Raw genomic sequence first — 23,881 nt, 5'->3', positions numbered from 1 at the left:
AAAACAGAAAGCAAATAGTAGACATAGAAGGGTTTTACTCAGATTTTCTAGCAGTTCCTTGTGGCGTGCCGCAAGGTAGCATTTTGGGGCCTTTTCTTTTTAATCTCTACATAAATGATATTGTCAGTATAGCTCCAGCAGTGAAATTTGTCATCTACGCAGATGACACAAGTGTATTTTTGTCATCAAAAGAAACCCACCAAGTAATTCTCCATGCTAACGAAATTCTCGCTAAGCTGGAAAAGTGGACAGAAGAAAACCTTTTAAAAATAAATGTACAAAAAACAAAGGCAGTTTTATTTCACGCCAGACAGAGAAGCATAGCAATACATGAAAGTGTCTTGCTAAATTCAACCCCACTTGAAATAGTACCAATTGCATTAAAACATTAGGTGTTGTTTTCCCCGAGACCTTGTCTTGGGATGAGCATATCAATTATTTAGCAAAGAAACTCTCGCAGATAGTTGGACTAATATACCGAAACAGAAGTATACTACCTCGTAATGTAATGATGTTACTGTATAATGCCTTATTTTGTTCAAGACTTAATTACTGCCATTTAGTTTGGGCCTCTACAACACAAGGAAATCTTCATAAAATTCATATTCTGGAAAAAAGGTTCCTACGTGCTGTTGCACATGTTCCTATGTGCTATCCCTCCGAACCCTTATTTGCAGCATATAATGCATTGCCTGTTACTAAGACATATGACTATTGCCTCAGCAAACAATATAAAAAGGAGGTGAAGAATAATACGTGTTTTTTAAGCCACCTAGCAAACCTAAACACCCACTCCACTGCATATAACACGCGAAAGTTCGAGTGATGGCAAGTGGACACGTGCAGGACTACGTATGGTTTGCCAATGCCAAAAAACCGGCTTCCACGATTGTTAAACGCACTGCATAAGGACAATACAGAACCCGAGAACACTACTTTCAAGAAACTTCGTGATCACTTTAGTAATTAAAAAAAAAAAACTTACTATCCCTAGTTCTCTTGTTGTAGAAGAACTGCAGATTGGGCTAGTTGGTGTAGATTCATAGTGATGGTTCAACAGCGCAAACACACACAGCGCTGAACTTACAACTGATTTTTTATTAGGAAGAAGCATGTCGTAATATACACACGCGAAAACAACACACACGAAAAAACAGCGCACATGCGCAACGTCAACAATCTCATAGTAGTAAAAAAGGTAAAAACCGCTTTAAAAGCACGTGTGTATCCGCAGAACCGCTATCCACTGTGTAGCATTTTCATTTCCCCAACAGATAATGGTACAGATGGCGCACTCACGCGCCCTTTATCATTCCGGATGAAAGGCTTCAGCAGTTTCTCTAGTTGTAAGTTCAGCGCTGTGTGCGTCTTGTCTCCTTCTTGGTCTGCGCGTGTTTGCGCTGTTGAACCATTTCATTTCATTTTAATACCTTAAAGACCCACTGGGGGTATTACATAAGGGGTGGGTACAAACAGTCAAATGAACAAGTGTTATGTTGAAAAATGGTTGGCAACAGCTTCGGCGAACGTGGATGGGCATGGGATGGTAGCGATGCCATTGGAGAGGTCGTTCCAGTCTACAGAAACACGGTGAAAAAAAGAAGCGGCACAGGTAACAGTACGGGCACGGGGGCGAAACACTTGGAAAGGATGACGAATGTGGTGGGATATGCCGGCTGGTGGGGCAATGTAGGGAGCGCAGCGCAGCGAACTATGGAAAAATTTATGGTATAGGCAGAGGCTAGAAATACGACGACGAAGTGAAAGGGGCGCTAAACTGGATTCCGCTTTTAAAGATGTCACACTGATGTCGTACGATTAGGAGGAATGAATGAATCTGGCTGCTCTGTTTTGAAGTGACTCGAGCGCATTGATAAGGTAAACTTGATGAGGGTTCCAAACTGGCGACGCGTAATCTAACTTTGACCTGACAAGAGATTTATATGCTAGTAATTTTACCTGTTGTGGGGCGTGGCGATGATGACGTCGTAAGAATCCGAGAGTTTTATTAACCGAGGAAATGACGTGTGTAGCCCGTGATAAGTTGTTACACAGCGTGACGCCTAGGTATTTGTATGATGAAACGGACTGCAGGTGAACGTTAGCGACTACATATGGGAAATCAAGCGGGTTGCGGCGGCGGTGGAAGGACAAACGTTTACATTTATGAGGGTTCAGTTCCATTAGCCAACGGTCGCACCATTCCTGTATGTGGTTTAGGTCATCTTTCAATGAACATTTCGTCAATGTGGCAAAGCCAGCAGTCGACAACTCGACTAGCGCTTTGCTTCACTACCAGTGTAAGGAGACACTATTTCTTTACCCAACGGATGAAACAGAAATCTATCGCACATTTATAAATTTGAAAAACACCAATGCCAGCGATATTGACGGCTTTCAAATAAAGGCAGTGAAATACGTTATCGATATTATTGCGCCGCATCTAGTATACATATTCAATCTGGCTCTTACATCTGGATGTTTCCCGGATAGGATGAAAATCGCTAAAGTTTCAGTTCTTTTTAAGGGGGGCGATAAAAACGATGTTAACAACTATAGACCCGTCTCAGTGCTTCCTGTATTTTCTAAGGGTTTAGAGAAGATTATTCTTTTGCGCATGAACAGCTTTTTCGTTAAACATAACATGCTTTCAGATGCTCAACATGGCTTTCGGAAAGGCAGGTCAACGGAAACAGCACTATTAACTCAGAAGGAATTAATAATCTCTAATATTGATGAAGGCAGACTTACCCTCGGAATTTTCATTGACTACAGCAAAGCATTTGATCGCCTAAACCATGAAATATTACTAGACAAACTGTTCAGTTATGGTGTCCGAGGAGTTGGTTTCGCTTTACTTAAATCTTTTCTTTTGAATCGTCAGCAGCGCGTCTCTATCGCTCAAAGTGACTCATCACACAGATTACTAACTTCCGGCGTGCCACAAGGAAGTATTTTAGGGCCGTTTCTTTTTAACATCTATGTGAACGATATCGTGCAAAAGGAAAGCAATGCAATATACGTGCTCTACGCAGATGACACGAGCATCTTTTTCACCGGTAAAAATGTAGACGAACTAATAATAGAAGCCAAAAAAGAGCTTGCAATAATTTGGGATTGGTCAAGTAAGAACTGTTTAAAAATAAATGGCAATAAATCTAAGGCCATATTATTCATGGCCAGAGGGAAGCAAGCAGAGATAGAAGAAAGGTTGGTTCTTGGGGGTGCACCCATAGAAATTGTTAAGAAACATAAAATTCTTGGCGTGACCTTTGCTGCTGACATGTCGTGGAATCATCACATTCAATCATTATCAAGGACACTATCTACGTCAGTCGGCGCACTAGCACGGTGCCGTCATTTTCTTCCAGATAGAGCAAAACTTCAAATTTATCATGCACTGTTTTCCTCTCACATAAATTACTGCACACTGGTTTGGGCCACAACCACACAAACAAATATTCAAACACTGCTCCTTCTTCAAAAGAAAGCACTTCGTTGCATTGCAAATGTGTCCTATTTACATTCATCTGCACCATTGTTCACACGGTATCACATAATAAGCGTCGAAAAAATTTACGAATTCCGTCTACTGTACTCATACTTATTTTCCGATGAAAAGTTTAAGAGCCTCATAAAATTCCTTTCGCATTTGCAGAAACAGAAAAGTGATTGTCGCACCCGTGGATCTGAGAAATGGCTGATACCACGCAGACGTACAAATTATATGCTACAGTCGCTCACGCACAACTTGCCGTGCTTGCTTAACAAATTACTGTCTGCAAATTTTGACGTAAGCGCATGTAATAGAAAACAGACGCGTGAAATTTTTTTCTCATCCGAGTTTTTGTGCAGCTAATCGTATTCAATGTATTTTCATTGCCTTTATGTTTTTCGTACTGTATACTTTCTTGTGCTGTGTTTTGATGGGTTTCGAATGTGTTCAGATGAGTCAATTTGTGTGAAAGTGTAACTGAACATGTGTTCAGAATTTTGTGTTGGCTATATGCTGCTGCCTTGTACGGGCATCAGGCACCCTCAAGCTGCCAATGGCAGCTTTTTTGCCTGATGACCCCCAACGAGTCGTTGGAAATAAAGTTTTGAATTGAATTGAATTGAAGGGGTCGGAGGCGTTAGTAACTGTGCGATAAACAACGCAGTCGTCAGCAAACATGCGAATATTAGAGCACACATTGGTCGGTAAGTCATTAATATAAATTAGGAATAGAAGCGGGCCTAGTACAGAACCTTGAGGGACTCCTGATGTTACTGGTAGCGGATTGGAATTTTGATTGTTAACAACGACAAACTGTGAGCGATTAGTCAGAAATTCTTCTATCCATTTTACTATGTCGGGGGGCAAGTTCAAATGGGAAAGTTTTAGAATTAAGCGTTTATGAGGTACCTTGTCAAATGCTTTTGCAAAATCCAGGAAAATGGCGTCGGTCTGTAGGTTAGAATCGAGATTAGCATGTAAATCATGAATGAATAGGGCTAGCTGCGTTTCACAAGAAAAACCTTTCCGAAAACCGTGTTGAGACGAATGGAAAAAATTGTTCGAGTCGAGGAAGTTTATGATATGAGTATAGATGACGTGTTCCATTAGTTTGCAGGGTACGCTAGTAAGGGAAATGGGTCGGTAATTTAACGGCGAATCTTTGTTGCCTGATTTGTAGACTGGAACGACCTTTCCAGTTTTCCAATCGTCCGGTAGTTGTCCTGTTGATAGTGACTGGGTAAAAAGTAAGCATAAGAACTCGGCACAAATATCACTAGTGTTCTTTAGAAGTTTCGAGTTAATATTGTCTACACCAGATGAAGATGAGATTTTCATGTTTCTAATTAAGGACGCAATACCCAGTGAGGAAAATGCGACTACCGGCATAGCATGCTCAAAGAGTAAATTAGATGTATGAAGTTGTGTTTCGGTTTCATTAGTAAAGACGGATGAGAACGCTGCGTTGAATAAAGTAGCGCACTCAGAGTCGGTCATAGCCGCGCCTGATTCGTCTTTGAGGGTAATCGCGTGTTCATGATGAGGGTTAGATTCATCACTAAGAATCTCTCGTTGTAGTTTCATTTCTGGCGATAAACACTTGTCGGAATTTTATGCTCTCTTTCCTAATGATGCTTTGTATTGGTTATCTGTCTCTATGTAATAACTTTTTATTTTGTTGACTGTGAATGCTGACTTTTACTTACTTATTTTTTTCCCGATGTATGGTGGAATCTCAATGCATGTAACTTATAGTTCCTGACCTGTAACGCGGTTTTCTGAAACGTTGAATGCCATCGTTTTATGTTTTTTCCCCTCTCTGTGCTCAAAAAATAACTAGTGCGAATTTCTGTGTTTAGTTCCATATTTTACTGACCACTGTGTGATGTTGCCAGTGCGGGGGGGGCCTGTGGCCCTGTCAAGCTGCTGTTGTGACAGCTTTTTCCGCAGGCCTCCGGCATCATGTATGCATGATGTGAATAAAGTTATTATTATTGTTATAGTATTGTAGCATGGCTGAAAAAAAAAAAGGGGGGGGGGGGGGGGGGGGCATTTACAAGAAAGTGAATGTAGAGCCAAACTGCTTTTGGGGGGTGGTTTTAGGGGGCATTTATGCTCACTTAGGCGACCATTGAGGCAACGCCCTGTTTGACCAATGTAAAAATGTTGTCTATAAGATAAAACTATCCTGTGGGCAGTGCTACATTGGCAAGGAGTACGTCTACTTAGGGCAGGCCCGAATCGCGGGAGCAAGATAAGTAGAAGGGGCATCTCTCCGATCGTGAAGTATACAACAGAGCTCAGCGGCTGGGCCCTCCTCTCCACTTGCAGGGGAGAGGGCACTCTAGGCCCAGCAGCGGCTGAATGACCACAGGTGGGCCTTCTCTTCCTGCGCAACTTCCCAGGTGATGGGTCATGCGACCCAGGTGGCTCCTGCAGAGGCGCTCACCACAACAGTGACCATTTTCTGCACAAAGGAAGCGCTGGACGACCCTGACAGCAGCAGGCACAACACAGCCTCCAGACCGTGCCAACCTCACAGGAGCTATCCCTGCAGTCTGTGGATTTGCATCAGTAGCAATGGCACCTCGCCCAGTGGTCAGTACGATACATTTTGTGTGGTTGCATAGTCCAATTTCGAAATATAACCACAACTGGAAAACGCACATCTACCTCATCAATTGCATCTTCGAAAAACGTAGCGCGAAAAACAAGACACAGGGAAGGTGTAGACAGGACACGAGCGCGTTCCGACTAGCCCAGTTTAGCTTACTTGTGCAGTACCTCATCAATCCCATAGACTGCCCCTAATTTTTTTACATGCCCCATTTCTTTGCACAGCATGTTCCATCCACAAGGTGACACTTGCAAAAAGGTGCCAGTTGGTCAATCCCCACCACTAGAAGGGCTCTCTCAGACTGCCAAGAGGGCCCAGAGCAGCAGAAATCCAGGGCCACAATCTGCCACCACACGAAGTACGCATTCCAGTGTGCACATGGTGAGTGCTTAGTCAGAGGTGCTAAGGTTAGCCTCCAGCAAGAGCCTAGGCAATGGCAAATTAAGAGAGTTAAGGTACTTGATTCTTACACACATCACCAGCATTCTCAGTGCAACGAAGACACCCACAAGAACTACAACTGCTCAATCAGGTGAAAGCAGCCCTCCCTGCACAAGGCAACAAGAAATCCAAGAGGCTGAGAGCAAATTTCTTTCACGCCTACTCTGATAAGATTGGTGCTGGGTTTCTCGTTGCCTTGTGCCCTTCAGCAGGGACTGCTTTCACCTGATCGAACAGTAAGCGCCCGTGCTGTCCCCTTTCTTGTGTGTGTCTTCGTTGCGCTGAAAATCCCACCTAGTGAATTGAAGTGATTAACTATTTTATTTGCTTCCCCTCTTTCTTTAACTTTGCACCCTGTTCTGATTATTTCGTTTCCCGCATGTCTCCACAGCTGATGTCTTGCTTTCATTGACCTTAAAACCCTAAGCGACCGGAAGGCCCACTGTGCCATCTTAAGACCAGCCGGAGACAAGACGAGGCTGGTGTAAAGGTGAATCAGCACCAACTCGCCCAGCCTTGTTGAGGCTCACTGCACCAGAACATGTTTGGTGGGTGGCCTCCTCGCTAATACAACGATGGATGGATAGGAGCGCCCCCTTTGAAACGAGGCGGTGGCAGTTGCCACCACGCTCAGCTTTTCTTTCTTTGTTATTCTTTTTGTTTACTGTGTTGGCAATTCTCATTAAGATTCGCCATCAACTTGCAGAATAACGAGCGCCCTCTACAATTCTCCAACCAAAAACCCTCGTACGCAGACGGCAATGTCGCATTCTTCTTCATACCCAGAAACATGCATCCCATCCACGACAAAGGCAGAAGGAAAAGCAGGGTCGCACAGCTGGCTGCTAAGCTAGGCAAGATGCCACAGGGAACCGTGGCCTACACTGTTGCCGCAGTAGGCACGCTAGGAGACACCGTCTCCGTAGCCGTCGGGGACACAGGCAGGACGTTAGGCATTGTAAGACACCTTGACTTAAAACCTATTGTGGCGGAGGAGGTTGCAATAGCGATCGCTCTAACTCAACCAAATAGGTACCAAATACGTAGTAAGCGACTGCAAAGCCGTAATTAGAAATTACAGTAAGGGACGCATCCACGAAATGGCGGCTAAATATCTAAAAGACTTCATCCCAGCCCACAGTATTCTAATCATCTGGACCCCAGCCCGCTCGGGTCTGGTTGGAAATGAGGCCGCCCGCTCCTCTTTACCCCGGGGAGCCGTGGACACCTCATACGAATTCAGCACTAAAGAGGAAACCTTTAATAGCACCACAGACAATCAGAAAAAGAGCAAAAGGATCTATCCTCCTCCGGATGGATCGCTTAGCTCGGCTGAGGCCTATGACTGGAGAAGACTCCAAGCTAGAAACTTCGCATCCCCGCTCAGGAGGAGCTGGACAGGAGGTGACACGGAAGTGTGCGAGTTCTGCGGGCATACCGCTACACTCGAACACATACTATGGAGATGCCCCAGTGCCCCAGGATATAGCAGAATTAATAATGCAGAGGAATGGGAGACCATACTCAGAGGTGCTGACCTTAGCATACAACGATACGCTACCCGCCTGGCAGCAGAAGCTGCGCGACTATACCGATGCTAGTCTTCCATCTGCGACGCTGCCCCTGCCCGGACCCGGAGGGGCACGGGTCTTCTTCTGGCGGAAATAAAGTTTCTTCACTCACTCTTCGAAAAGGGAGAGGAGAGACGTCTGTTTGGAAGGGAAATTGTTGAAAGGACACAATAGAGCCGAGGCGCGAACGACAGGAGCGGGCCTTTGCACAACTTTCCTTCACCTCGAACGCTGGCAATGTCCGGCGGGGCTTCAGGTTCACGCAGATTTGGGGGCAGCCCCGCTGCCCTTCGTGCAGCATTGCAGGAAGCGAAAACGCGTCTGTGAACGAGGGTTTTTGGTTGGAAAACACCTCCCTGTAAGTCAGCTTTCCCACAATTTTGCAAGTTGTCGGTGGTTGAACCATTCACCAACCCCTCGTATGTCGGCCGGAAAAAGAAGTCGGCGCGGCGTCCCGGTACGAGGCTCACCTGATGAAGAAGAGTACTGTGCGAAGAAGGCTTGGCGCTCGGTGCGTTGATCTTGAGCGCCTCGACGAATTTACAACGCAGCCGAGTGCGCAGGTCGTTGACGATGCCCTGCTGTTCCAGGAAACGGCACATTTTGAATCGCATCTCTTTGAAACTGAGCCCGTCTAACTGCTTGTCTTCGGCCATGCTGCCTCGAACTGAACTTGGATGGATGGATGGATGGATGATAATGGCTTTACCCTTTGTACCGGGCGGTAGCTTTCGCCACCTAGCCTATACTTCCCCCATTGTTGATTTATTTTTACTTTCCCTTTCGCTCTTACAATGCCTAATCTGTCTATCCTTTCCCCCTCGAAATTCACCCCTCCCTTGATTTCCGCCACCAATCCTCCAACCTCCCCTTCGTCAATGTCACGCTTTTCCCATCCACTCGCCCGTCCTCCGCAATAAATCCCAGCGCTATCTCTATGGCCGTTGCTGCCCCCTCTGGGAGGGCTGGGCGGAGTTCAGCGCACCTCAGAACCAAGTGCTCTATGGTCTCCGTTTCCGTTTTACAAGCAGAGCACAAAATATCCACTTCTTCAAATTTGGACCTATACGTTTTTGTTCTCAGAGTCTCTGTCCTAGCCTCAAAAAGCAGTGAACTGCCCCGCGAATTATCGAATAATCGCTCTTTTTTGATGTCCTGTTTTCGTACACAGAAAGAAGACAATTCTCGCTTGAACGAGGCGGGAAGAAGCTTTGCTGCTGTGCAAAAGAGCAGGAGCTGATGGGTCCCAGGAAGGCGTACTCATCTTCATCCGGCGACGGTGCATTTACAGGGGCTCCTGACAGGCAGACGGCGACAACAAAATCCTGGAGGCGCAGGCTCCATCGAGCGAGAAGGCCGGAGGTGTTCTTTAACTGCAAGCCAGCAGAGTGCGTGATGATCGCTGACCACCTTGAACGGTTGTTCCTTGCAGGTTGTCAGACACGCATCGTAGGGCGGTGATAAAGGGAATGGCATGGCCCGTTTATTCCGATCATGTGCTATATATACAGAAGCGCTGATCACCTGACTTTTGTGATAAGTGCTGGATGTCTCAGAAAAAGAAGCGTGCTCGTTTTTATCTGCAGAATGACGTCACATCTTTCCCTCTTTGCAAGCAAAGTACATTCAAAGCAACTCTACAACACAGTTCATAGTTAATCATTAATTCCAAGTCGTTTGGGCGTCTTGATGATGCGATCGTAGCGGGTGGCTCTACGATGTTCCGTGGCTTCGCTGGCTTGGTCATCCGACGGCTGCTGCACACCCGCATTCTTCACTGGCTAATGTGGCGGGCGACGCGGAAACTTGCGGCTTCGGTGTTGCATCGATCCCTTCTTGATGCTGATCCCGTTGATCCAGTAGGACCGTGGTGTTTGGGACGCCCGCAGGACAGTTCCGGGAGCACCCTTGTCTTTCAGCCACACCCGATTTCCTGCAAAAAGTCTGGGCAGAGACCTGGCAGCATGGCGCTTGTCGAAGTTGTGGGAATCCTGGCTTTCCGCCGTTGCCTTTGCGCGGCTGTGCCGGCTTCCTGCGTTGTTTCTCCTCTTTCCCTTGCTCCCGCCTCAGGCGGTGGAGAGGCGGCTAGGTGACTAATCACTGTCATTTGGCCACAGCTCCGCCCCGGCTCCCAAACGGCCTTTGCCATTGGCGCCTTTTGGCGGGAATTCGGGACCCGCTCGGACGGTGAGATCCCTCCGAGACATCGTAAGGTGCGTACGCTACTGTCTGTCCGTGCCGGCCTTTGCCGTTCGGACCAGTGCTTACTCGAGCTCGCCCGCACGTGTCCTCTGACCTGCAGCGGCTCGAGCCTGTCCAGCGGGGTCCAGCGACCTCCGACAGGCGTACCTTGCGTTGATTGCCCACTCTCTCTCGCAACCGGCCCAACGGTCGACACGAGAGAGAGATCACAGCACTGCCGCGGGGACATTCTCCCAGTGAAACACCATATCCCAGGGATATCCGAATTAGGACCGAATATCCTAGTCCCTGGTCGTACCTCCTTGGGATATACGTCGGATGTCCTCGCTTTATATGTCCCGCAGATGACGTCCGCTGGACACCGCATTTGGACTTATCTAGAGCACATTTTAAACAAACATTTATTGCGCAGTTAAGCTGCTTGGTATACATACCAACGGCCTTCAGATTTGTTCGCTTTTAAATAGACCACTTCATTCTACCAAGTAGACATATACTTTGCAGCCACCTGCAAAAATCGCCGCATTAGTTCGTGCGATACAAAACACTGGTTCACACTGCAGTTTATTCGGCAGGATTATGCGCTAGCTTCTAGAGTCGCATCCAGTTTCATAAAATATCGTGGCTCCGCGCGCATCAACTACGTATGTATCGCGCTGGACACGGCTGCATTAACAAAATATCGTTCCAGTGTCGACTGCGAAGCACTCAACGTGAGTACCGCATCGCTCTACCGAAACAACATTAGCTGAAGGCAGCAGAACATTAATATGCTGCACAATTTCGTGATTGCAACAACTGTCTGGTACCCTTTTGAGTGCAAGCACAGCGCCAGTCCCACGGCCAGTCGCCACATTTTGGCTCTGCAAGGCTTCTGCCTTGGCTTCAAACTACGCCGTGTTCGAGCCAAGTACGTCACATTATGCACATCGCAATGTCCAAAATCAAAATCAGATTCTTAAAAATTGTTTAAAAAAAGTAGTTACTTGCCTATGCACTACTCAAATGTGAGCAAATTTGTTTCACATCTGCCACGGACGTGTAGCCGTTGGCTGTAGTAGCTCGCTAAAGTTAACCTGCTGGTCGCGCCCTCTCACTTTTTGTGCTGCTTGCACTGCCACGGCCACGGCTTGTCCATTGCCTGGGTCCATAGAGCATAGAGTTTCTTACTATTACCTAGAGGGAAAGCTGGCGGCGCTGCATTTCAGCCACCATGGACGCTCAAAGCATCATGGGGCGGTGAGCTACTTGTTGCGGGACAGCCGTAGTTTTTGGGGAGCACGGAGTGGCACTACTAAAACGTTTCATTCCGAAAACGCTGTTCGTGTGTGCGCAGACGACTTTCGCGCGAACGCAGTGTGCAAAACCCATAGTAGTGAAAACGCGACAACACACGACGCCAATAAAAGGTTTTACTTTTATGAAATGCCATTAAAAACCTCTTATAGTGTTTAAGCAACAACATTTTTTTTAAAATATATTTACTTTTAAAAGTACGCTTGTTAATTACGAAATATTAGTTTTTGTAGTGTTCATCACTGAGCCAATAGGTGGTGTCCAATCTGAACGAGCCGCAAGGCATGCTGGGTACTCCGACTTCCGGGTCTTTCGGCGAGATGCGCGTGTGCGGCGCTCTGCTTGAAATGCGGATTTGCCAAGCTTAAATTCGCTCCTAATAAGTTAATACGCGCGAATGAAGTCGTAAAAAAGGTCAGCATGCTCTACGTGCATTATTATGCACACGCTCGACGTTCCGTATTGGAATTAAGGGCGGAAAAGCGTTGTAAGTGCGAACGTTTCGGCATGCGTCGTCTGTTCGCGCTGAAGTTTAGGACGCTTCATTCACTCGCTGAAAAGTCCGCTTCTTGTTACGGTTATCATGTGGCTGCTACATAGTTCTCTAATATATATTAGAGTACATATTTCCTAGAGGTTTCGCGCTTCCAGGCGCTGAATATATGGACTACCAGCAACCGCAGCCTAGCATTACGTACGAGCGCACATTGTAGCAGGGTGGCTACGACGGCAAGGAGCTTGAACCGTGCAAATCCGCGGAGGACTTTCGGTACTTTTTCTATACACGCCGCGGTGGCCTAGCGGTTAGGGCGCTCGGCTACTAAGTCGGAGGACCCGATCCGGGGCTCGGCGGCCGCGTTTCCGATGGCGGCGAAGCGCGAAAGGCGCCCGTGCGCTGCGCAATGTCAACGCACGTTAAAGAACTCCCGGTGGTTCCAAATAATATGGAGGCCTCTACTACGGCGTCCCTGACTGCCCACGTGTCGCTCCTCCTCTCGAAAGTCTGTGAACTTATCAATGTTTTACAACCTTAGCAAGGGGCACAATCTGTTTTATTGTCGGTTTCTGTACTTGTCAGCTTAATTGCTTTCGTTGCATATTTGCTATGCTTTATGGAATAATTACTGCAGAAGCTGGCATTCTTAACAACTCTGTCATGTGATTTAATTTTAGTTGAGCTGTAATGCAAAAATGCAACTGCATTACAAATGTGTTGAATTTTCAACACTACTGTAGTCTTTCTGCATGTACGAATTATGCCCCGACAAGCAAGCACCGAGACTTTGTGGCTGAAAACCTCTACTTATGTGCGCCAAGAGCCCAGATGGGAAGTTACATGGCAGCTATTCCAGCAGTGAGAGGCGTCCACTTACTGCAGCTTTGGTGGATGCACAAGAACTTTTCGCACAAACAAAATTAACTATGCATAGTTATGCACTGCAACTGCACTGCAATGCATTTCACACCCTGCATGGTGGTGTGGGACATTACAAGCCATTTACATTTAACTTGCACCTCTGAATGTTAAGAATTTCTGTACTCGATTTCCCGATGCTGGTTGCTGCATTAGGTAGATGAAAAAAATGTACAATAATAAATGCTTTGTTTTGTGTCATCTCTTGAACATTCACTAGCTCCAAGGATGTAAAATCAATGTTGCTTCCCATCAAAGCAGAGGAGAGCATGTAGCCATTTTGCTGTCGTGTACTTCGTGCTCCAAGCCTAGTTGAAGGAGAACCACCAGCTTGTGTACAGACAGATGTCGCCAATGATTGGCACCTCAGCTGTTGATGCCTAGCTATGTATAGAAATGTGGAGATGTATAACTTACGCACTGTATGCACAATGTTCAAGGTAAGGTAGGTAAGTAACAACACTAGCAGCTAGGCAAAAGATGAGCTTGCCTTCTGTTTTTCCTAATAAAAACCTAAAGCCAAAACAAGGCATCAAAGCCTGCTACAGAGCTTCACTACAGGCACCACAACACGCACTACAGCGCTTGTCTCTTCTCCTTTCTTTGTTTGTGTTTGCATGCTTTGGTGCTGCTCCTTTTCTTAGATTCAAAATGCACCAACTAGCCCCAAAAGAAGTTTTATTGAACGTAAACAAAGTCAGGCACAAAGACAAAACTGTAAGCAACAGGAGCCAAAAGCAGAACAAGCTCTTGACGTGGGCAGCTTTACAGTTGAACTGCAAGAGGAGCAAGTTTCTCAGCTATTAACGAGAAACTCTTCTTGTCCTGTAGGTATAACATCATATCTTTGTCTTGCAAAACCTTTCGCAGCGCATTTTCTACAGCATGTAATAAATGAGTTTAATGCAGGAGATGTTTGTGACAAATAGTAAATTATAATAAATAGTATGGTCAAGAGTAAAAAAAATATCATGCTTCAGCTTTTACAGCACACACAGAAGCTTGATATGAGTTGTTTTCAGAATCTTCTACAAGTCCCTGTTACAAAGTCTTGTGCAATGTTGAACAAAAGGCATTTGCATCCAGTTTTAGCTTTGGCGTTAACAATGCGGCACAGCTTGCACATTGATAAACCATCCCTAAGACACTAGTTGGTTTGGTTTTGTGGGGTTTAACGTCCCAAAGCGACTAAGGCTATGAGAGACGCCGTAGTGAAGGGCTCCGGAAATTTCGACCACCTGGGGTTCTTTAACGTGCACTGACATCGCACAGTACACGGGCCTCTAGAATTTCTCCTCCAAAGAAATTCTAGCCGCCGCGGCCGGGATCGAACCCGCGTCTTTTGGGTCAGCAGCCGAGCACCGTAGCCACTGAGCCACCGCGGCGGCCCTAAGACACTAGTGATACCAAAAAGTGTGGAATGACTGAACACAATGCGTTCCTTGGCTTTTTAATAAAAAAACGTAATTTTATAGCATGATTATTACTCTTCATCGTTATGAACCCAACGACCACTAGACCAGCCTCTGCCTTCCTTGTAGCATCTTGCACTTCTTGAAATCACCAATGTACCTCTCAATTAGTCAATCATTAAGTGCAATATTACTACATGCAAACATGCAATGCATCACATATGCAAGCTATAGACGTAGACATTTTTTTACTTCATATGCATGTTCAGCACATAAACAGTGTGCGAATGACACTTTGCTGCACAGTGAGAGTTCAGTATTATAACATTTGTCTCAGATGTCAATTCTACTAAGTTCTGTACAATGAAAGGTGAAAAACAGCTAGGCTATGTTGGCTGCCATTTATTTTTAATTGTGTTATCCTGAAGTGAAGCTTTTCCCAACTTACTGACTCAGAGTATGAAAAGAAAGGCGGTTAATAATTCTTATCACTTTCTAATGCGATCACCTCATCTGTCAGCCTCCTTCTCCGCACACAGGAAACGAAGAAACATTACTGCAGCACGCGGGTCCACACAAACAGGGAACTTATGTGTAACAGGTTGCTTAATTATAATTTTCGACACTTGCTGTGTGCTCATGTCGACTAGTGTTCTGGTGAAAACGTGTCTCAGTTTGAGCATGAAATTAGCGAAAATGGCCTCATAGAACAATTTATAACTCTTACAAGTGCTCGTAAACATGCCTTAACACTGCGACCAGAGCAGTGCCAGCGAACGAGATGCCGCCGTACGTGGCCGCGGTGTCGCCGCTTCGACGGCTGACGGCAGTAACACACGCCTTAAGTATTAGCTATGAATTCGAGCTACTCGCATTCAGCGCAAATGTCTAGGAATAATCGTCCTGTCCTTTAACATCTTAAGTTGTCACGCTGTACTGACGGAGGCCGAACCGGCCGAACAGCATATATTTGCAAACATAGCCCGCGCGGTGCTGCCGCCGTCATGTGAGAACGGTTGTGGCACATAGCCGAAGTCTTCCGAGCGAGAAATTGGTGCTCCTCAAGGAGATAAACAACCTACTTTACCGAATTCTTCAACTTCCACAACGCTCTCAAAACTCTGCCGCAAACAAAATGCTCGAAGCACAGCATAGGGTTGACCGTCGCAGGCAGTCTGCCAGCGGATCGCAACGGCGCACTGTTCTTGCCGTTCCCTGTACTTGATGGCACTCGGAACATGTTGCATTCCGTTGCAATGAAGTTTCTGCAGGTTGCGGCAGCGCACAACATCCTTTTTCCAGCAATGTGAGCGCCAGTATTAAGAAAAGAACGACCGAAACCGCACGTCTGCAAGCAATGCCTACAGAAACCAAACGACAGAAAAGACCCGGAAGTTCAAATTCACGTGACAAAGCTGCGCCGTGACGCAATGTCCGCCGTCAGTTGGACACCACCTATAGGAGAGCTAGCCATGCCTTATTTTGGGCGAACTTTGCACTTAAATGCTTTTCTGCTCGTTTGTTGCAATTTACAGACAGATTATTGAATGTTAGGACATTCTTGATTATCGAATAGCGCTTATTCTTGCGTTATTTTTTGGCCAAAAGTTGAAGTTCCGCAACAAGTAGCTCACCGCCCCATGATGCTTTGAGCGCCCATGGTGGCTGAAGCGGTCTCGAGGGGTCTCCATGCAAACTCCCATAGACAGGCTGCCAGCTTTCCCTCTAGGTAATAGTAAGAAACTCTATGCCATAGAGCCTTTGTTCATTGGCCGGCGTTATTGCGACAGGGTGAGAATAACGGAAATCCAAGCCAAAGCGTTATTGCTACCCGGTGGAAATAACGAAAAGCCAGAGGTAAAGCACCTGAACATCGAGAGAACAAACTCCGCAGAACTGCGCATGCGCGCCCAGAGAGTAGGTGGAAAGGAGGACTGTTGGCGGATGTGACGCCGGAGGGTTTTCGGTTTTTTGCGGCATGTAACTCTCAAACCCAGACGCCTAAAATTATGCCGAGGCCGAGGATGGCGCGCGTTTCAGAGAACGGGCGAACTCGTGTATGCTGGATCCAGCGCCTCGTTGCGCTATCTGCGCTTTTTCAAGATTCATCTGCTTCGCTCATGGCCTCTGTACAATTTGGCCGCAGCTGTTATTTCTGTGTGTGCCAGCGTAAACGCGCTGGACTGTGGGATTTTACTGCCTTCCTCGCAGCTTCAGCAGATGGGGTACGTGACTTGCGCTATCAAAGCGTCGGGATTCCCTACAGGTAGGTGGCGTTTACCTGTGCGGACCAGTTGTATGTCTTCCTTCCTTTTTCACGCCGTGCTGCAATGCAGGAGATCAGCTTCTTTGTGATACTTCCGAAGAGCGAAAGAAGGGGTTGCTGGCCAGCGGGGAGCCTAAGTTTAAATATGAGCTGGCTCAGTGTGAAAAAAAAACTGTCGTACCTCGGAGTGCCACGAACCTTCTGTACAGCATGAGACTGCAGCAATGCATTCATTGTGCTTATCCGCTCAGGCCCGTCACTGCCAAGTAACTCATGTGTAAGGCGACGGATGCCGCAAGGAATACGTGACTTCATTAGCCTTCAGCTAGCACTAGGTTGATGCCCATGGAAATATTTATCGTTTTACAACCGAAATAACTGCATTGGTGTAATTCTTTGCCTTTGTTTAAACATTTGGGATGCCTGTCCCTACCATAGTTTCCCAACACTTGTTCTGTGTGCTCCAATGCATTCGAGGAAGCTATGGGAAAGATTTCCAGAAAAAAATTAATGCATTCATAGGTAACAGGCTGTGCGTGCCTTTAAGCCGCTGCCAAGGGCACTGAGAGGGTATTCAGACAAACCAAAGATGACGCTGAGCCAGCATGTCTTTTGGAGGAGAGCTAGCGGCCGCTGTGTGGACTTCATGTGGCTGTCAAGGAACAAGGCAGCAGCTGCTATAACCACTTTCCAGCGCAGTTCCATGCAAGCAGCATGTGCAGCACTTACTGTATCAGTGAATCCAGTACACTGTTTCGTTTGTTGTAATTAATTGTTTTGGAAATGCACATCTAGTGCATTTACGAAACAATTAATTCGTGTGTGTATCAACCAGCAGCTACCAATGTCGTTACTTTGTTTTTCTGCTGCAGCAGGAGCCCTCACTTGCTTTACTCAATTCTGGGAGTGAGTTTGTTGAATTCATCTGTGCAAACTGGCCATGTTTGTAGCATTACTCTGATCTGCAGCGTGCGCCTTTCCTTATTTGCAGATCCTTCCACCAGCTGGATTCTACCTTGACCTCATTACCACAGTGAGCTGAGATTGGTATGGCGTAATGCATACTTTCGCTGTTTCCACAGCTTCAGAGCGTGCTCCTGGTTAAGTTTTAAAAAGTTTGAATTTTTTAAAGCATGCCCGCAATGTATTCACTTTTATTCTGGAGTGTGTATTTTGGCACCTCTGCATTTTACGGCACGCTGTAGTTTGAAAAGTTATTCTGAGCACTTTCGGCTACATGACTTGCAGAGAGAGAAGTTGGAGAAACACCAATGTGCGTGTGCAGTTCCCTGCCAGGTTCACAATGAATGGAAGATTTAGGCCTGCGCAAATCTGCACTGGATTCATAAGCATACAGTGTGCCATATAAACAAGCTAGACTCGGACTCCTTTCAAAGCGGGGGTTTTGAAAATGGGCTCCTTGGAGTACTTTTTTGGTTCCCGAGATCAGTCTCCTTTCTCTGCCCTCTTCCCTTTTCCCACTTTATTTTGGGACTGATTAATAGTATGGCTACTGATAGCAGGATATTTCACTGTTCATCCAGTTGTTACAAATAGCATTTGGGTATTTTTGTTGATGTTAGGTAGGAAGGTGTGAAGTCGGGACACAGGGTTCCGCAGCAACTTGAGGACCCTTGTTCCACAGGCATGACCCTTGTTCAGTATGAGCACTTTTACAACTGATGGGTGCCTACAGAAGTGACAATCTTTTTTTTCTTTTCCTGCGACCCTGCTCGCGTTTATGACCTGTGTTATCGAGTCAAACACTGGCCCGAATAAGAAAGAAATGTTAATGCGGTATGTGGCTGGGCTAAGTAACATGAGATGCTCTATTTATAATGTTCTCATCAAACAAGGGAAAGCGATAGAAAAACAAAAAATCTTGTTTGAGCAAATTTCTGGGCCAAAGTCTCACTAATGGCACATAACACATTGAAAACATGTAAACAATTAAAAAGAAAATGTTTTATGTCGGCAGAAAAAGCGCATTTGATCTTACCTGAAGTGTAACAGCATGAAGTGACATTCGTCGCGACGTACTGTACAGTGACAACGGCGATTGCCTACCGTTGCCACTGCCACTGGTACACCCGTGTGAAGCGAAACTTGGCAGCAGAGTGGCGCGTTCAGCAGTGTTGCTTGGTTGTGGCTGCTTCAGTGACCTTGTGTTATCAGACACCTGCACTAGTACACTGCACAGTGGTGCCTAATTACATTTCTGAGGTGCTATAAAATGTAATAAGTGAGAGGTGTAGCCTATACCCCCTTCAATTTTTCACAGCTCCTAAAACTTTCAGTGAATTGTGTATGCATGTTGGCAGCTTGTTCGCTTAAACCATGCTGAAAACACACTCTTCTTGCAAAATACGTATCATTGCGGGGCTTGCCGAAGTGATTTGTGGATGCAGCTACAGAGAACAGTGAACTATTGTCTTTATTAAATGCTGGAATCCATGCCCTTTGATCCAAAGGGGTTCGGGAATGGCGAATGACCCGACAAACAATGCAGGTTCAACAAAAAAGGTGCCTTTATTATGGCAACATAAAACAAAGCACAACATAAACGCCCGCGCCTGCGCGAGTTCGAAAAATGAAGCGCCTAGGCTAGGCAATGGTAACCCGTTCAAATAGGCATAAAGAAATTGGGCATAAGCGCCCGAGCACACACTTATGTATGACGCAATCAGGCAAGCACTCCCGCCGTCAGTAGTCCTCTCCCCGCGAAAGAGCCCCTGACCTTCCCTTTTTAAAACCAGGGCTATGGCCGCCCCTGTGCCTGTTCTGCATCTCTGCCTTTCTCGTGCCGCTTGATGCAACGCGGCTATTTTTAGTGCATTCTATACGTAAGAAGGCGAATGCGTTATCGTGCATCCGACAGGGGCACACTCCCGACTGCTGGAGCCCATGACTGGCGCACATGCGTGCGCTAGCGCAAGCAGATGTGATAAAAACTAGTCACATTTGTACCCGCAACACCTTTTTCTGTTGGCTACTTTGACGAGCCTTTTTTTTTCGGGTAATGGGCGATAGATAGATACAGAGAGGGCAGAAAGGCACGGATGTTAACCCACATCCTACAAGTTCTACAAGCGTTTTCGGGTCTTTTGCAGGGAGAGTTTGTTGATCAGATGTTCAACATTGACCCGCCTCAGAATCTCCGTCTCCACGCTTAGCAGCGACAAATCGCTCAGGCGGCTGTCAGTCATCGTTGATCAAAGCCTGTTCTTGATGAGTTCTAGCTTGTTGTATGCGGTGTTTATGGTTAAAATGCAGATGATGCAGTGTCAGTTGTTTGAGAGCAGGCAATGATACACCAGATTTCTCAGTAATTCCCGAAATAGAGAGGTGTACCCGAGGTTCATAGAGACTCCATATGGGTGAGCATGGTCTTGAAGCATGAGTGAACTGCGAAGGAAGATAGGCACGATGAGCTTGAATTACTTTTGCCAATGCAGTATGTGGTCTGAGCATTGGAAGAGCTTCAAGATGACTCGAAACTCGTGTGACGTGCCGAATGTGTGTTCTCATGGTTTCAACAGCAATGTATGAAGTAACGGGATGCCCCCCAGCGACAAAAATTGTGGCTGCTGTTGAGGCACATTTAGGTAGTCCAAGGCAGATTTGTAGAGCTCTCGCTTGAACACTATGAAGTGTCTGAATGTTTGTCTTTCTAATATTGCTTAAAATGGGAAAGGTATGCCGCATATATCCCAGAGACAGCGAACGGTATAGTAGAAGCATCGAGTGCACAGATGTGCCCCAGGGCTTTCCCCCAAGGTAGAGATGGGGACTCCATGAAAGGTTCCTATCGATAATAGTGCCAACGAAGCGGTGACTTCTCTCATAGGGAATGGCGTTGCCATTAATATATATGGGGTAACTTGTCATTTTTTTTTTTCGTGTGAATGCCACGAGGGAACATTTCTCTGTCAAAATATTTAGGTCCTGCTGACGAAGGTATAACGCCAGTATCACTGCTGCCTTTTGCAGTCTCGCATGAGCTTAGGGACGGGTCACGCTTGATGCCCAAATACAGATATCATCGGCATATATAGAGATCTGGACAGATTGTGGCAATGAGTCAACCAGGCTGATGAGAGCAAGGTTGAAAAGTATTGGGCTCAGCACTCCACCCTGTGGGACTCCGCGTGAATTTAGATGCAAAGAGATTGGTCAGTCTTGAGTCTGAACAAAACACGACCTCTCGACCAAATAGCTGCGTATCCAACTGAACATGAGGCCTCAAATCTCAGCAGTTTCTAATGCATCCAAAATGGCCTGTGTTACGTTGTTGTAGGCGCCCTTTATGTCCAAGAACAGCGCCACGGCCAATCTTTTCAAATTTTTTTGGTGCTGGACGGATGTTACAAGGTCAGCCACATTGTCGATGTAAGAGCGGCCACGTCGAAACCCAGACATAAATCCAGGGTAGATTTGGTATCGCTCCAGGTACCATTCCGCATGTGTTAACAACATTCTTTCCATGATTCTCCCGATACTGCTGGAGAGTGCAGTTGGGCGGTATGCTGAAATGTTGAGTGGTGATTTTCGCGGTTTAAGGAGTGGAACAAGATGACTGGGCGATGGGCGAAGTTTCCTACAAACCTAGAACCTGAGTGACAGTGGTTCAGCGGCCCCCAGCTCATTGCTGCAAATCATCACCTCATGCAGTTAGCGCTTTACGATAGAGTTGATGAACTTGAGAATAGGACTCCAAGAAAGAACTTGGTCGCGCATAGTTACACGTTGGCTTCTCAGTTAAAAGCAGAAAAAGTTTATTTATTTATTTATTTATTTATTATTTCGTGTACCCCCAGGGCCAGAGGCATTATAGAGGGGAGTGGTTACAAAAAATTAAGAAAAAAAAATGTACAGTGCAGCAAACTAATTAGTAATACAAAAATGATTGCTCCTAGTTATACATTATTAGCTGTTGGGTTCTTGGTGTGCTGGTTAATAGTATATAATACACAAAATACAGCACAGCAATACAGTGAAAAACAAACAAACAAAACGCGCGTACAAAAAACAAGAATATAGAATTAAAAAAAAAAAGATGATGCTCCTACTTATACAAAGTTTTCTAATGCTGCTTTGAAGCGTTGGTTGTCAGTAATGGTAGGGGTAGATGCAGGAAGGTGATTCCACTCAGCAGCTGTGCGCGGAAGAAATGACTGAAACATGGCATTGGTTTTGCAAAATGGAATTCCGACTTTGTTATTGTGATCTAGCCTTGATGAAATGTATTGGGGAGGGGAGATCAGTTCGTGGCGAAGTGAAGGATGATAAAATACCTTGTGAAAAAGTGAGAGTCTAAGGGCTTTACGGCGAGATGCTAAAGATGGCAGGCTGAGATTTAATTTCATTGCAGAGATGCTGGCAGTTCGGTTATAATTACATACAACAAAACGAGCAGAATTATTCTGGACCATTTCTAATGAGTGAATTAGGTTTTGTTGAAAGGGATCCCACACTGCTGCAGCATACTCTAGCTTTGAGCGGACCAGTGTCTTATATAGAAGTAGTTTTAGGGAAGAAGGTGCCTTAGAGAAATTACGTTTTAGATATCCCAGCATGCGATTAGCATTATTAATTACATAAGAAGTGTGAATGGACCAAGTGAGGTTGCTAGTAATATGGATACCAAGATATTTGTAAGAAGAAACAGGATCTAGAGGGACATTATTAAGGTGATAGGAAGGTAGCTGGCCGGATGTTCTTGATACACGCAGAAATTTACATTTTTTGATGTTTAATTCCATTGACAGTAAGCCATTGATAACAGTAAGCCGAATAGATTTTTCAAATTATACTTTAATTGACAAAGGTCACATCAGAATATTGACATGGATGCCACAGGTAGGCATCCATTGGGTATCCTTTACACGGAATCCCGAGAGAGAGGGAAATGCAAAAGCCACGGGTGTGTTGAGGCGACGGGAATGTTGGACTGAACAGCACCATTGCACATCTTGACACAGTGCATCACGACCTCAAACACACACAGGTAATTGATTACCTGTAATTTTGTAATTAGAAGTACTAATTACAGTGGCCGCAACTGGCGAAGGTTAGGATCAATTGGAGAGACATGGGAGAGGCCTTTGCCCTGCAGTGAGCATAGTCAGGCTGATGATGATGAACCTTTAGTATGCAAGACACGCAATTTGGCAATGGTTTTGTTAGAAATGGCATAGCATTTTATGGGTAAAGTTTTGTTCAGCGGTTACAGTTGTTTGTAGTACTCCCAATGTTGGAAACAATGAATGGTGAGTGCAGTAGCAATTGCGCACTGACAAAACTAAGGAATCAGAAACTGAGCTTGGCAATCAGTGTTAACCTGCCTCTCTGCATTTGAAAGCCAGCACACTCATGTATGTCTTGCTGATGAGTTTTAGCACACTGACAGACTGACACTGACTGACTGTGACTGACAGATGCAAAACACAGTGGCACTTTAACTGTGGCCATTTAACCACATACAGGGTGATTTTTTTTAACCTTTACAGGTTTTTTTTTTCTTCAAAAAACTGAGATTTTTGGTGGTCTGTTGAGCTACATTAGTACAGTAAGACGGATATTAGGTACCTCATATGGATCAAGAATTAGACGATTAGTTAACCTAGGTGAACTATTTAAGTTTTCATTTTAGGGGGCAAAGTTCTATTGCGAAATTGCTGGCCTTCAACATCGAAGGTGAGTCCTGTTTTTAAATGTTCTTAATATGCGATATCATTCGAAATATCGTCAAAAACGTGCATTTGAAAGCTTGTTGAGCTGATTTTCGCACACTAATTATAGAATGCAGTCACTGCACCTGGCATCGCCGAAATCAACTTCTACATCATCAAATGCTCCAATTGCACCTGCTGTTTCTGACACGTAAGAAGTGTGGGGGAAGGCTTGTTATAAATATCCAATGCAGGAATGCAAACTCGGCTAGCTTTCGAATGCATACTTTTGGTGGTCGATATTTTGAACCACACTGGTAATTAATAAAATTAAAAAAATGCAGCTTACCTTCGATGCTGACTGCCATCAATTTTGCAATATAACCTTGCCTTTTGCTGTAAAAAATTAGTTGATTTTAGTTAATTCATCATTAGTCTGTGGAGATGAATCACAGACACAAGTCATTGTTGGGTCTCCACAAATTTATTTGGCAG

The 23,881-nt window shown here is 45.6% G+C and overlaps 1 protein-coding gene and 1 long non-coding RNA gene across 12 annotated transcripts in view; one reads left to right on the top strand and one right to left on the bottom strand.

Annotated features, from left to right (window-relative positions):
* The window catches only part of LOC149367547 (uncharacterized), an 88,086-nt gene extending 79,151 nt beyond the window's left edge, over positions 1 to 8,935 (bottom strand). The window contains exon 1 of one of the 2 annotated variants that reach the window (XM_089556127.1): positions 8,596 to 8,935. In XM_089556127.1, the coding sequence (XP_089412253.1) occupies positions 8,596 to 8,781 (186 nt within the window). In that variant the 5' untranslated portion in view covers positions 8,782 to 8,935. The remainder of the gene's footprint in view (positions 1 to 8,595) is intronic. The other variant, XM_089556134.1, reaches the window with a different exon arrangement.
* Positions 8,936 to 15,924: 6,989 nt separating this feature from the next.
* LOC149367545 (uncharacterized) overlaps positions 15,925 to 23,881 on the top strand; it is a 31,976-nt gene continuing 24,019 nt past the window's right edge. For 2 of the 10 annotated variants that reach the window (XR_016284962.1, XR_016284960.1), the window contains exon 1: positions 16,725 to 17,762. This is a non-coding gene — a long non-coding RNA (uncharacterized LOC149367545). The other 8 variants (XR_016284965.1, XR_016284949.1, XR_016284948.1 and 5 more) reach the window with 7 other exon arrangements.

The sequence above is a fragment of the Amblyomma mixtum genome, chromosome 1 (assembly GCF_055824585.1).
Source record: "Amblyomma mixtum isolate Tamu chromosome 1, ASM5582458v1, whole genome shotgun sequence".
Lineage (NCBI taxonomy): Eukaryota > Metazoa > Arthropoda > Arachnida > Ixodida > Ixodidae > Amblyomma > Amblyomma mixtum.
This window is presented reverse-complemented; position numbering and strand designations above follow the sequence as displayed.